The 15,610-nt window shown below is 41.4% G+C and overlaps 1 protein-coding gene across 14 annotated transcripts in view; it reads left to right on the top strand.

The window, feature by feature from the left end:
- CDC42BPA (CDC42 binding protein kinase alpha) overlaps positions 1–15,610 on the top strand; it is a 214,952-nt gene that overhangs the window by 112,850 nt on the left and 86,492 nt on the right. For all 14 annotated transcript variants that reach the window (XM_029047251.1, XM_039914760.1, XM_039914759.1 and 11 more), the window contains exons 6-9: positions 9,274–9,367; positions 10,564–10,764; positions 11,928–12,176; positions 15,397–15,476. In XM_029047251.1, the coding sequence (XP_028903084.1) occupies positions 9,274–9,367; positions 10,564–10,764; positions 11,928–12,176; positions 15,397–15,476 (624 nt within the window). The remainder of the gene's footprint in view (positions 1–9,273; positions 9,368–10,563; positions 10,765–11,927; positions 12,177–15,396; positions 15,477–15,610) is intronic.

The raw sequence follows: 15,610 nt of genomic DNA on the forward strand, positions 1-15,610 counted from the left end.
GGATATATCCTTACTTATTATTAATATATTTATATTTATTTATATATCACCCATGGGAAATGCAGTTATATGACTCTGACAGTGCTGGAGAAAGGAGCCAGGAAGAGGGGGCTGGAAATTCTTCACATCAAGGACTGGAACAACATTCTGTGTCCCTTTATCTCGTAGGAACTCCAGGCCTGGCCTGCTTTCTGTAGAAGGAGGAGCAAGAGCCCAGATGGAGCTCCAGATCGGGGCCATATTTGGGTACAAGTGAGCTCTGGACAGTGTAATCTACTGGGCCTCCGGCCCAAATTATGTCTTTACCCCAGAAAATGTGCTGCGTTCAAGCTCTCTTCCATTGACGGGGGCAGGAGTTGGGGAGGGGGAGGGACAGAGAGCTTTGTGGCAGCAAGAAACCCCACAGTCTCAGTTGCTTGGATAGAAGTCCAGTCTGGGCCTTTGCCCTCCAAAAAGAGTGAGACATGGGATTGTCTATCTTTAGACTGCCTTTGGGGTGCCATGGAATGTGACTGCACATTTTTGCATTGCCGGGACCAAGCAGAAAATACAGCAAGCCTCCTGGCCCTCCGATCTGGAAGGCAAACCAGAATAACCAGAGCAGCCTAGTAACTATGATTTTTGAGCTCTTCATAACAAGTTAAATGGCTTATTTCTAAAAGCACACCTTACCCCACTCAGTTCATTTCAAAAAGCTAATTGATGTTCATTAGATGGAGAATTTATAGAGTGTGACTGTAAACTATTGCAGTTGAAAATGGGAGAGCTTCTCTTGCCATGTGTAAAGTTGCAAGGTCAGCTCCTTTGGATTTTTTTTTTAAGAAAACTAGTAAACCTCATAGTTCTGTAGTTGATTCATACTGTTTTCAGATGTGTAATTTATAAGGGTTTATGAAAGCTTTACAATAATTGGCCCAATTTACACATTAAGTGGGAAACATTACAAAACCCATAAATGAGAAAATTAAGGGAAAATTCCACGTGAAAGAGTAGCCAAATAAGTATGATATTTTTATAAAGTTTCAATTGCATAAGCATTCACTTGTAAACCCAGCAACATCTATGTACACTATATATACTTTTATAACACTTTTCATTGTACTAAGATTTTAGATCTACTGTAGGTACAAACATGTCCACTGAGAAAATAGTGACATTTTCCTATTCACCAAAGTAGCTGGTTGACAGAGGTGTAGAGAAGGGTTGTTTTTTTAATCCTTGCTCCCATCAAGATATTAGAATGGTGAAGCAGGTAGTCAGGCCTTCCGATCAGTAGAACAATAAATAGTCCTACTACAGTCCAGTCCGCACACACTGCTCCTCCAGCACCATCCTACTCACTGAACCTCGAGCTTGTCTATCTTGACACTGACCCCTTGCCCATGTCCTCCTTCTGCCCTTGAACTCCCTTCCCCTTCGTATACGATGTATGACGGTTCCCCCACCTTCAAAGCCTTATTAAGATCACATCTCCTCCAAGCCCTCACTTCCTCTAATCTTTCTCCCTTCTGAGAGAGATTCGCATTTGGATCTGTACCCTTTAAGCACTTGATATTCACCCCACCCTCAGCCCCTCAGCACTCATGTACATATCCATTATTTCTTTTAATGTCTGTCTCCCCCACTGGACTGTAAGCTCATTGTGAGCTGGGAACGTGTCTACCAACACCTGTATTGTGCTCTCCCAAGTGCCTAGTACAGTGCTCTGCACTGAGAAAGTGCTCAATAAATATCATTGATTGATTGACTGATTGATCTGGCTAGTAGTACTGGACTGCCAAGAATCAAGAGAACACTTGGTTCCTATTTCTGACTGAGGTGGCCATCTTGAAACCTTCCCCTGAAGTTTGAAAAAGAATCCAGGTGTCTCCTAGCATTTATTTTGCAGTTAAATCTTGGCAGGTGTTAGGGGAAGAGGCACAGAACACCCTATCCTCTGAATTCCATTGTGTACAGAAGCGTTGGTCTTTGTGCACACGCTCTCTTTTTCTGCATTTTTATTACCTCTCCCTTTCCTGTTCTACTGCCTCCTTCCTCCCCCTCCCCCCCCCCCGGCCCCCAACACACACACACACAAGCACACAGACACACACCCCGACTGCTTGAACATCTAGCTATGACTTCTGTGGTTTATACAGATTGTCCTTTGTACTCCGAGATATCACAAACCATGAAATTCACATCTGGGAGGCTCCCTATGTGACAGAAGAGGCCAATGTGGGCCTTCTCAGCCTTCATCTTTCCAGATGATGATCCTGCTGTTTTTGCCCTTCTTCACATGGAAACTGCTCCATCCCCTTAGGTATTTAGGTTGCTCCTCCTCTTTACTTTTTCTGGTTCTTTTATGGCCTTCCTAAATCACAGTTACCAGAACTTAATATATTCCAGATGCAAATGTATCATGGTTCCAAAGGGCGGCAAAGAAATGCCTTTTGGTTAAGTCTTCTCTAACCTTCCTGATGATGCCCAGCAATTTGTTGCCCTTTTTAGCTACCCCCACACACTGGGATGCTAATTTGAGGGAACAGTCGATGGAGATTCCAAGATCCCTTCCTGAGTCATGGCTGGTAGCTCACACCCTATCATCATCTAGTTGTAATTTGAATTATTTTTCTTAGGTGCATTGCCTTCTCCTGGTTCTCGTGGAAGCTCCCGACCACTTTTCTGCCCACTCACTATGCTTTGTGTGATCTCCCTGTAATCTGTCACCATAAGCATGGCACTCTATCACCCGGAAGAGCTCAGTGCCATCTGAAATATAGGGATTCCCCTGGATGTTTCCTCCTGTATTTTATCTGTGAAAATAAAAGCGATCCTAGAACTGATCTCTGGGAGAATTTCCTTCTGTCCCTTCCTGAGACTGCATTTCTCAAAGAGAACCTTCCTCCATTCTAGTTACTGCAATGTAAGGGATATGAATTGGTTGACTGATTATGGTATTTAAGCACTTGCTATATGCCTGTGCCCAGAAAAGGGCCATTTCTCCCTATCCAGTATTCTGTCCATGACAGAAAATTCCCTCCAATTCCACCATTACTCAATTTTTAAAAACCTTTTGTTTGTAACCTTGTGCAAGACTTTTTTAAAAATCTGAATGGATTAAGTAATAATAGGTCTACCAGTTCCCCTTTTCTTATATGCACCTGGACCCCTTCAAAGAAATCCAGCATGTCAGTAGCAGTTTTCCCCATACGTAATTATGTTGCCTTTTCCCTATTAGGTTTTGTATACCACTGATCCCGAGATCAATGATAGATTCTATGCTTTTTCCTGGATAGAAGTGAGACTTGCTAGTCTTTAGTCCTTACAGTTATTCCAGAGCCCTTCTTGTAGAGGGGAGTTGTATTGATGATCCGCCAGTTTGGTTTCAGTGGCTGGTTCCTCTTCGAGTACAAATTCCACCTGTGCCTCATGGCCCTACTGTTAATGAATTAAGCAACCAATGGTATTTATTGAATGTTTACTATGTGCAGAGTCCTGTACTAAGCATCTGGGAGAGTAAGATATAACAGAGTTGGTAGACACATTCCCTGCCCAAAGTGTATGCCCTTTGCTCTTTGGTTGATCACTTTTGCATGTGTTGAGATTCTGGAGCTCTAGCTGCCTCCTAGGTTCATTGGTCAGGCCTATAAACCTGTCTCCTTGGAAACAGAAGTGTGAATCCCATCTACAGGGTCATTTCCTCCTTTTTCCAATTACATGTTATCCTTTCCTGGGACTCACTTTCTCATCAACACCAAGAGAGTTGCCCTGAGGAGAAATGGAACTGCTCCATAATCTCTGGACTTCACCCCACCCTCAGCCCCACAGTACTTATGTACATATCCCAGCTCTGCCACTTGTCAGCTGTGTGACTGTGGGCAAGTCACTTAACTTATCTGTGCCTCAGTTACCTCATCTGTAAAATGGGGATTAAGACTGTGAGCCTCTTGTGGGACAACCTGATGACCCTGTATCTTCCCCAGTGCTTAGAACAGTGCTCTGCACAGAGTAAGCGCTTAACAAATACCAATATTATTATTATATATCTATAAAGTACTTATATGAAGGTCTTCCTCCCCCTCGGACTGTAAGCTTGTTGTGGGCAGGGAATGTGTCTACCAACTCTTGTATTGTACTCTCCCAAGCATTTATGTGGTGCTCTGCATGCAGTAAATGCTCAATAAATACCATTGGTTGACTTAGATGAGTAACCTGTATAGGTTCAATAACTAGTCATAAGTTGCTCGTTGTGGGCTGGGAATGTGTTTACTAACTCTGTTGTACTCTCACAAGTGCTTAGTACAGTGCTCTACTCACTGTAAGCGCTGGTTAAATATGATTGGCTGATGTCTAGGTTTAGGTGCGTGATTTAATTTTCGTGACTTTTATAATAGCTTGCACAGAGAAGTTCCCATACCAAACTGCTTCGTGCTGGGATTATTTGTGTTGTTTTTGTTCCCATAGCTGCAGACTCTGCTTTTAGTAGCAGCAAGGGTGAGAAAGCCCATCTTGTTTCTTCAGAAGGGAGGAATGCCTTTCACACCCTTTTCTTGAGAGGATTTTTGGGGTCTTTCCCTCCCCGCCCTTCTTAAATCAATGGTATGGAGCACTTAATCAATGGTATTTATTGAGCACTTAATATGTGCAGAACACTGTAAGCTTTTGGGAGATCACTGTCTGCAGAACTCTGTTAAGCCCTTGGAGAGTCCCTATCTGTAACCAATTTGTACATTCCAAGTGCTTAGTACAGTGCTCTGCACATAGTAAGCGCTCAATAAATACTATTGAATGAATGAATGAATACTTTAGGGTTAGTAGACTTAACCCTTGCCCTCATGGAGCTTACGATCTTCTTACCTCCTCATTGGCCTCTTGCCCTCTTTCTCCTTCTCAGCCCCTTCAACATTCTGCCTTCTTAAACTAACGGCTTGCTTAAAACGGCTTAAAATTACAGGAGTGGAGCAATTCGAAAGGTAGAGATAACAATTACACTCAATGCCATAAAAAAGTCTGTAGCTTGAAACATTCAAGTTCTGTGGTGATTGTGCATTGAGTGTAAAGCTACATACAGGGATTTTAGTCTTACAATTGCTAGATATCTATATTCATCCTCTGTAAGGTAAGTCCTCATCATCTTTTTCATTACAGAACTCCTATGAATCAAAATTTATAAGTTAAAAACTTTTTGTGAACTGAAACGTAGTAGTCCAAGTTCTTTACTACTTAGTAAGCATTGTTGGTTTTGATTTGCCAGCTTTTGAGAAAGGTGATTGTCACTTGTAAATTGCTACAAGAGTGCAGCCGTACACCACCAGAAGATCTTTGTAAATGACTTCAGGAGAGCAGCTGAAAATGCCCAGAAGGACCTTTTGCTTTAGACTTGGTTAAATCCTGAAGTGGAGAAGCCTTTGTACTTTATTTAAGCCTGGTGTGGGGAAATATTTAGCATGAGCTGAATGAATTCAGTAAATGAAAGGCCAACAAGCACCATCTGGCTCCACAACAGTGTTATTAATACTGTTCTTTGTATTTAATAACTTTCATCTAAGGATTAATGCCCTCAGCTTAATTCTCAAGACATGTCTGGCATGTGAAAGAAGTGGTTGCCATCAGTAATATCACATTTTATTTTCTGATATCAAAGCCTAAACGTCCAAGTCCAGAATTTAATCTGGATTTACCCTTGGATTTTAAAACACCAGTTGAGCATGGTAAGTGGGAAAGAGAAACCAGGAGTGGGGCTAGGTAGGAGCAGGTCCTGGAGAAAGGCCAGCAGGGAGAACTGCAGTGGGGAAGTCAGAAGTGGAGCCAGGCAATGCCAAAGCAAAAGAGATATAGCCAGGGGTTTCAACAAGATGCTAGCATCATGGCCTAGTGGAAAGAGCACGGGCCTGCAAGTCAAAGCACCTGGGTTCTAATCCTGACTCTGCCACTTGTTTGCTGTGTGACCTTGGGCAACTCACTTAACCTCTCTGTGTCTGTTACCTCCCCTGTGAAATGGGGATTAAGACTGTGAGCCCCATGTGGGTCAAGGGCTGTGTCCAACCCGATTAGCTTGTATCTATCCCAGTGTTCAGTACAATGCCGGGCACAGAGTAAGCATTTAACAAATGCCATTAAAAAAAACCTCAACTAAATAGGGTAATGTTCCAGGTTATAAGCAACTGAGCTGGCCCATCAATCGTATTTATTGAGCGCTTGCTGTTTGCAGCATACTGTACTATGTGCATGGGAGAGTACAGTATAACAGTATTACAGACACTTTCTCTGGCCCATGGCAGATAATGATTTGTTGGTGTCAGGGGTCATTCCAATAATGGGGTAATTGTGTGGCTGACAAATTGATTGCATCATCAGTTAACTAATCATTGTCCCAACTTCCTGTGTGTTTTATCATTAGAGAAATATAATATACAAGATTATCTTGTACGAGTTCCAACGCTAAGTACAGTGATTGGCACATAGTAAGCACTGAACAAACCCTGTTAATATCATCATTATTATGATGATGGTACCTTAGATTGCAGCCACAGTTTTGCATTTGAAATGGTTTTACAGATGAAGAGTAACGTCTCTCAGTTTTGTATCGATTGTGTGGTTGAATTCACCCTTTGGTTCCAAGCTTATATCAGCCTAGAATAAACTGTGTGTTTTATAGGCTGTTACAATGTGGTAGCATAATTCAATATGGAAATTGTTCTATTCCCTCACTTTAATATTTCCCCTTCATGTTGGCAATATCTACTTTCTCCAGCTGATGAGCTTATTGTTTAGTCTTGCTACTGCGGAATGGTTGACTTGCTGTTAACATGGAGTGATTTGCCATTTTGACCTCCCCAAGTGTCCTCAACCGAGTCTCATGGAGGTTTTTCTATTTTTGGCACGCCCCAGCTGCTAAGAACATATGAAACATTTTCATCCCATCACTGGATTTGCAAGCTGGTGGTTTCATTAGTTGAAACTTGCTAGAGGAAGCTTCTCAGGGTCTGTGGGAATCCTTCATTTTTTTTCCTGATGGCAGTACCATGGGCTTTGGTTTTCTTAAATGTCAGAAAAATGAAGGTAATTTAGGAGGCTTCCTTCCCTGTTCCCGAAACTCTGAAAGTGTGAGTAGTGTTGCTTATTAGCTAAAGAATGGAGTTCCTTGTAGAAGAGGTCCAATGCCCATTGCAAACAAGCAAGACCCTTACTTTGTTGGTAGAAACAGCTTGGACTGATGGAAGGAGCACAGGCCTGGGAGTTAGAGGACTTGGGTTTTAATACCAACTTTGCCATTTGTCTGCTGTGTGACGTTGGGCAAGTCACTTAAGTTTTCTGTGCCTCAAATTTCCATATCTGCAAAATGGAGATTCAGTACCTGTTCCCCCCCCTACTTAGATTGCAAGCCCCCTGTGAATCTGGTACTGTGTCCAACCTGACTATCTTGCATCTACTACAGTGCTTGGGATAGTGCTTAGTACATAGTGAGTGCTTAACAAATACTATTTTTATTAGTATTATTATTGGGCAGGGAGTTATATTGTACACTTCCATGTGCTTAGTACAATGCTCTGTGCACAGGCTCACAAAATATGATTTATTATTATTATTTGCCGATCTAGGAATGACCCAAGCCAACCCACAATGATAGGTGGCAACACACTCTGCTGACCCCTCCTTCATTTACCATAGAAAGGAGGAGGAAGAGAGGATTTTGCCCATGCATTTAGGGTACTTTTAGCCTTCGGAATCCGTGCTAAGGTGATAGCGATTGGTGAAGGAGTATCTTCCACCATTGTTAGTGTTCCTATGTACTTAGAACAGTGCTTGGTACATAGTAAGCATTTAACAAATACCATAATTATTATTATTTTTGAGTGTCCTGGGCATCTATCAGGTGTATCCCATCCAGTGGTCATCTCTATATGAGGCACCGTGAGAATCATATTTTAGAAGGAATCTAGCTTCTGAGATGGTGCTTTGTCCTGTAAGGGTCTGGGAGCCATAAGGACCTGGTCTCTAATCTGTGCTCTGCCACTTGTCTGCAGTGTGACCTTGGGCAAGTCACTTCTCTGTGCCTCAGTTATCTCATTTGTAAAATGGGGATTAAGACTGTGAGCTCCGTGTTGGACAGGGACTGTGTCCAACCTGATAAGCTCATATCTATCCCAATGCTTAGTACTGTGTCTGGCATAAAGTAACCACTTAAATACCATATATTATTATTATTAGTCTCCAGTCAGTCCCCTGTTTACCGCTGCCACTGCCTTCTATCTTTTGGGATCTTATTTCCCTCCAGGGGTGAGAGAATCAGTGGCTCATAAGAGGAATTATTTTACTGGTTGCTCGTGACTGTCTAGAGAGATTTTTTTAAAAACCTTTCTGGTTGGTCCTTATGACAATTGTGCTTCTTTCCCCCCCAGAAATTGTTTATTTTTAGTCTATCGGGAATTCATTTTACCTATTTGGGCATGGAAGTCGACTGTTTTTGTGGATTTTTTTTCTTAAACTCAAAACCTTACCCTAATCAAGGTGGGCTAGTCTTTTCTCTTAGCCTCATATTTTTGTTTAAGCATCCCTTACCTTAACAGAGAGTTGTAGATGCCTAAATATTATTTCTGTGAAACAGGCAAACTTAATGCACAACTTAAAAAATTATTTAATGAACATTGTGTTTTAGGATAATTTACTTTAGTTTTAGAAGGGAGGAGCAAAATTGCTTAATGTTTTTCTGTGCTGAATTGTGGGGTTTTTTATTTTTGTGGATTTCAGAAAGGTGGATTTTAGTTTTCCATTATGCATGTTGGATAGAATGCTGTTGGAGGAATTAGGGAATGTCCTTCCACCATGTGTTCTAGCCTGAGAAATATGCAGCGTGTTGTTGGAAAAACAGTTGTCTGCATACCTGCAGTAAAGGTCAAGTTGTGTAATTACTAAGCAAGTTTTGATTAACATTGATTTCTTCAGAAAACTGGCTGAATTCTGTGAAAACACAAGGATGTGTCATTCCTTTAAGTAAACCCATTTCAACAATAATATGTTTTCACTACTCGTTTTGGCTTCTGTTAAAGTGCGTTCATCCTAAAACAGGACAACAGGAAGTTGGAAGAAGGAGTTTATGTTTGTGTGTGGTGTCGGATGTGGCATTAAGGTGCAGGTTTTCCTTAACATGGGACTTTGCAAGAATCTAAGTCCCATGTCATAAGAGAATTGGGTGTGATGCTGAGGAAGTAATTGTAGCCTTGTTTTACATAATAGCATCTTGTGTCTGATTTCTTAAATTTAAGTGAGAAATAATTCACTGTTTTTCAGGGATATTAAGCCTGATAACATCCTAATGGATATGAATGGGCACATCCGGTTAGCAGATTTTGGTTCCTGTCTGAAACTGATGGAAGATGGAACGGTAAATGAGAAATTGTGATGTCTATTCAGATTTTTTGTGTTTTCTTTCCTTTCCTGAATATTGGCCTGAACCATCCCCTGACATTGTTGTTACTGTAGTATGGGTGCATATGTAAGGCCAATTTTCATATTTTAAGTGCTGGTATTCCCTTTAAGGCATGCATTTATAATTTTGCCTTGAAGATATGCTATTTCCAACCCTCCAATGTGAAAAATATCCCCAATTATTCCTTCCGCACACAAGCCACCTGATTCACAGATGCATCAAGTCAGGCCCATAAAGGATCTTCTCCTTATCCTCCTTTCCACTCCCTTCCCCTTTCCAAGTTCTACAGCAGGTTAGAAGACAACCAGCCTGAATCATGAATGGCAGGGCAGCAAGCCCCCAAATTGCAAAGGTGGCACCATTTACCCTCAAGTTGTGCTGTTTTTCTTACCCTAAAAAGAGAGAATGGAATTTTTTGGAGTCAAGAAGGGGTTTTTCTCAGAATTCTAGAGATTTTTCCAAGTGCAGTGAGAGGAGACATTTTCAGAATAGTGGGATAAACTGTCTAGTAGGGTGACAGTAGACTGGGAACGATATTTGCAAAATAAACTTCAGGAAACAGGGTTGCACATTATTAGATGTGTCTTCACTTTGAAGTTTTCCAACATAGAAATACACTGGGTAAGCTATCAGAGATCAGATACAGAGATCAGTTCTGTGTATCTTACATTGTAACTGCCTGAAAACCTGACTCATTATGAAATATGATTGTGTTTTGGAGAATTTTTGGTGAATTTATAATGAAAAATTTCAGTTTCATGAATTTGGAATTTATACAGTAGTGTAGGTTTGGAACCTGTTTAGCAAAGTTTCTTAAATATCATCCAGCCTGCCATCAATAAGAGACAGGAATTAGAGGTTATCCCCTGTTTCTGCTCTCACCCATGTCTCTAACAGTGGTAGCTCTTTCCCGATTTGTTTTTGTAGACATGAGTGATTAAGTGTGAATCATATTAAAGGAATCTGCCCTTCTAAGTTTCTGGAGCAGTGTTCATATATAAAAAAAACATTTTTTGCTCTGCTGGGCTAAGGATGAAGTTTGGGTGAAATAATCACGTCTACAATTCGGGAAATGATCGAAATTAATTCAGCATTTCCAGCTACCTAATTTCCGTGATGCTGCTAAATGGATTGAATGTCTCCTTTCTCAGGTCCAGTCTTCAGTGGCGGTTGGAACTCCAGATTACATATCCCCTGAAATCTTGCAGGCCATGGAAGATGGGAAAGGAAAGTACGGACCCGAGTGTGACTGGTGGTCCTTGGGCGTCTGCATGTATGAAATGCTCTATGGAGAGACACCGTTTTATGCAGAATCTCTGGTGGAGACATATGGAAAGATCATGAACCACAAAGTTAGTGAGCTTTCTCTCCCTCCTCTCCCCGCCCCTTTTCCCTTCAGGGTTTAGTCTGAAGTCATATTATGTCCTTAAAAATATTCTCTGGATGTTCAGCTAAAGAAATGGGGGACAGGGTAAACATGGATAATTAAAATCCACAGAAACCTCAGCCCACGGACCTCGCAAGGGCCTGTGAATGCAGTGCCTTAAACTCTAGGCATAAGGAGTTGCTCTCCCTGGGCAGGGCAAAATGGAGTAGCAACTACAGAGATTGTTTTCTAAAGAAAAGGAATTTCTGTAGCAAGTTTTCTTTGATAAAATGGGATTTGCCTGAGTCACAGCATTCCAATTTGAGTTTTCCCTCCTGTCCATATCCATGTACACTCTCTGATGGAGCTAATAATCCGTAGTGGAAAATGCCAAAATGTAGGCAGGAGGATTAGGAAAAAAAATAGAGAGGGGTCTTAAATCCATCAGATGATAATTATTACTGCTATTATTATTACTACTGCAGTAGTTGTTAAGCGCCTACCATGTGTCAAGCACTGTACTTAACGCTGGGGCTGATTCAAGATGATCAAATTGGACACATTCCTTCATCCAAATGGAGATTGTAGTGTACATGGGAGGAAGTAATGTTTAATCTCCATTTTCCATTTGAGGGAACAGAGGCACAGAGAATTGAAGTGACTTGCCCAAGATCAAGCAGCAGACAAGCAGCAGAACTGGATTAGAACTGGGGAAGCAGCGTGGCTCAGGGAAAGAGCATGGGCTTGGGAGTCAGAGGTCATGGGTTCGAATCCCGGCTCTGCCACTTGTCAGCTGCGTGACTGTGGGCAAGTCACTTAACTTCTCTGTGCCTCAGTTCCCTCATCTGTAAAATGGGGATTGAGACTGTGAGCCTCAAGTAGGACAACCTGATGACCCTGTATCTACCCCAGCACTTAGAACAGTGCTCTGCACATAGTAAGCACTTAACAAATACCAACATTATTATTAGAACCCATGTCCTCTGACTCCTAAGCCTGTGCTTTTGCCACTAGGCCACGCTGCTTCCTCTAGCAACCCTTGGAGAGTTGCCTGTAACTGTGTCAGAATTCATAGGAGACATAATAAGATGTTGGGGGTGGTGGAAGCTATTTTCTTCTACTTCATTTTTCTCCTCTTTTACTTAAAAGGAGAGGTTTCAGTTTCCGGCTCAAGTGACAGACGTATCTGAGAGTGCAAAGGACCTCGTTCGCAGACTCATTTGCAGCAGAGAACATCGACTTGGGCAAAATGGGATTGAAGACTTTAAGAATCACCCATTTTTCCTCGGCATTGATTGGGATAACATTCGGAACTGTGAAGCACCTTATATCCCAGAAGTCAGCAGTCCTACGGACACATCAAACTTTGATGTGGATGATGATTGTTTAAAGAATTCTGTATGTATAACTGGTTCCTTCCAAGTTTCCTTTCCTTGCCTCTTGTCATGACATTTGAGTTTTGCAGTCTTCAGACATGTTTTCCTTACTGTTTCATCCAGCTTGTCGTCCCATAGGATTTGTTCTGTGGCTCGAACAATCCTTTCCTTAGCAGTTTATCTTGGAGTGTATTTCCAGGCACCTGGTAGAGTGCTCCACACACAATCAGTGCTCAATAAATGCCATTGTTGATGACGATGATAGTATTTGTTGAGCACTTAGGTGTGGATCTTGAATCATGAAGTTGAACAATTCCTGTTAAATGTTTGCACTTTGTCAAGAAATAAGTATTAGATTAGTTGTTACAACCAGTGCTCTGGGACTCTACCGTGGGTTGGCATATAAACATTCCTCTACCAAGGTTAAAACAAAAGTAATGAACTTTTTTTTAATGGTACTTGTTAAGCACTTACATGTACTAAGTGTTGGGGTAGATAAAAGCTATTTGGATTGGACACAGTCCCTGTCCCACAGGAGGCTCACAGTCTAAGCCCTCTAGACAGTAAGCTCGTTGTGGGCAGGAATTGTGTCTCTTTATTGTTATATTGTACTGTCCCAAATGCTTAGTACAGTGCTCTGCACATGGTGAGCACTCAGTAAATACGCTTGATTGACTGACTAGCCTTTCCCTTTTCCTTGTTCAGTGATGAACTGTTGAGTGGTGCTTTCCTTTCATCTCTTCCTTCAATCATCTTTTCTCCAGCAAGTCTAAATTCCTTTCTCTGGATCTCTGCTCTATTTGTGCATAAAACTGTGATTAATTCTTTTCCTTCAACTTTTCCTGGAAAAGGAAAACTCAAGCTTGCGCTTTACCAGTATGCAGGGACAATTCTGTTCTCCTAAGGGTATTGTTTTTGGCTCATTCCCTTTAATTGAATTTCCTAATGTGTCCTCAGCTTATATTGTAAAAGTTGTGCTTTCTGACATTTTACCTACCTGAAAGCTGCAGTAACCCACATTACCATATTGGTCAAGTGATTCCCCCAGTGGAAACCCAGAGGGAGTGTAAAGTATGAGTGGGATAGGTTGGTGTCCTCTCCATAGAAAGGAGTTTCCCTAGCTTCTCCTGTGTAGTCAGTGTGCAGAGCACTTTATGCAGAGCACTGTACTAAGTGCTTGGAAAAGTACAATATAAAATAATTTATAAGGAGCTCTGGATAAGCTTCCCTGAGAGAGTCTTGGGGAAACCATCTTGGGCAAGCAGTGGGTTATTTTGCTAACCTGATTTGCAAAACAACTCTGGGGAATTTCCAGGGACTGCATCTGCACCAAATACTTGAGCGAAAGCCTCGCCAAGATTCAGCCAGCAGACTTCTTTCTATAGGAACTTCATACCTAATCACTTGGCTTTTACCCTGTGCATGACCTGTGCTTTGGCCATTTTTCCAAGTAGTTCCTCAAGGGAGCCCAGACTCTTAGTTAACCAAAAGTGAACCAGTCCCTCCCTTTCCTGCAGCATAGTGCAAAGCAAGTCTCTTATTCTATGCCGATAATGGGGGCCGAGAGGTAGCAGGAAAGACTGATAGGAAATAATTTGCAGCATTGGGCCTTGTCCTCAAGAATGGCCCTGTGGTTCCATAAAAAGTTTATGTGACAGGAAAAAAGATAAATGGAAGCATTATTATTTTGAGGGGCTTTGGAGGTTAGTCCTCTAAATTTGGGGGATTGCAAATATGTAATCATTCCATGGTCACATATCATTTAAAAAGAGTTTCTATCGTCCGGCTGTGCATTTTTCCAAAATCCATAAATCCCTAAAATATGGAAAAGTCAAAATTAATAAATCAGGGGTTGAGCCTTAGCAATTTGAAGAAGGGGCTTAAATTTTTGAAGTTAAATGTAATTTTCCATCAAGATCAAGGTCTGCACCAGGAGTCTTCATGTTGATGCATTAAGTTGTTACCCTCCCCACATTTTAGCTGCACTCAGTTGATTTTCATAAGTGTGGTGTGAAAGCAAGGAAATCATCTACCGACAGCTTTGGAAGAAAGACATTAAATTGCTTCTCTCACAAGGATCATCAACAAACTCTCTGCATAATTATAAAAATTCCTCTTAGGGACTTAGTAAACATAGATTGTGTTTGCAGTCCAAAAATGTAGCTGGGGGGTTTAAATTAATCTCATGACCCTAGACATTTCCAGTTGAAATATGGACCACATTGTTCAAAAGAAGGGAATGCAAAATTCACAGAAATTTTCCCAAGTTGACAGTTCACTGCCCGATTTTGGAAATTTCTGGGTCCATTGCAGATGACAGGAGCTCACAGTCTGGTGGGGAAGGAAATAATAAAATAAATTATAGATAAGGGGAGTAAAGGAGTACAAGGGTTTGTTCGTGAGGGCCCCAGAGCAGGTTCTTGCAGACAGAAAGCCTTCGATAAGTATGACTGAATAAATGAATTGTGCCCTAACCTAGAACCTCCATTCTGTCTGCAAAGCAATGTACTAAGTGCTTGACCGGGTACATTATAGCATAAACAGACACATTCCATGCCTCAAACAAGCTTACAATGAGAGACGAATGTGGAAAAGTATGGGCAACCAGATAACAGTGCTTCGAAAATAGTTATAAGATGGTCATTTTTAGAAGGTCATTAGGGACAGGATGGTGGGCTGAAGTAGTGGAATTCCAAGGCCAAAGAAGCAGGCATGGAAGATTATTCTAGGTGCAGTGTGAGTAATGTTTTGGAAGCTGGAAGAGAGATGAGCAAAAACAAGGTTACAATAGGCCAGGTGTGAGATGACCAGACGAGACAGGCACTTGTGAGCGTGCCCAGTTTTAATGCATAATGTATTCATTATGAGCCAGATTCCTTCCTGAATGAGAACTTATGAGAACTGCCAAATGGAAGAGAGTCTGCTATTAAGTGGAAATGTTGAATGCAGAGATGCAATTTGAGGGTATAAGCGAATAGATGTATGTTTTTGCACTTCAGACTCAAAGGTGTCTCTATTGACATTGAGATCCTATCGAAAGGTACAAACATGAATGAAAGGATGATAACAATCGACAGAGATAGTTACATTTAAGTCTCAAGAATCCTACTGACTGAACTTTTCTATAACAGATGAAAAAGCCTTCTTGATATTATAAAATGAAATGTTATAAACTAACCTCTGTGACTCAACCTTCAGGTGATGGTTGTGTCTCACTTACCAGATGTTCTTTCCTCCTTTAGGAGACAATGCCCCCACCAACCCACACTGCGTTTTCCGGTCACCATCTGCCATTTGTTGGTTTTACATACACTAGTAGCTGGTAGGTATTGAAAAAATGAAGGGTTTAAAATCCAAACTGTTGTTCCACAGATCTGTATAAAAGTAGGGATGCTGAAACTAAATTGTACCCCATCTTTGGAAAAATGAAATACCGTTGACATATGTTTATTTACT

Source organism: Ornithorhynchus anatinus, chromosome 19 (assembly GCF_004115215.2).
Source record: "Ornithorhynchus anatinus isolate Pmale09 chromosome 19, mOrnAna1.pri.v4, whole genome shotgun sequence".
Lineage (NCBI taxonomy): Eukaryota > Metazoa > Chordata > Mammalia > Monotremata > Ornithorhynchidae > Ornithorhynchus > Ornithorhynchus anatinus.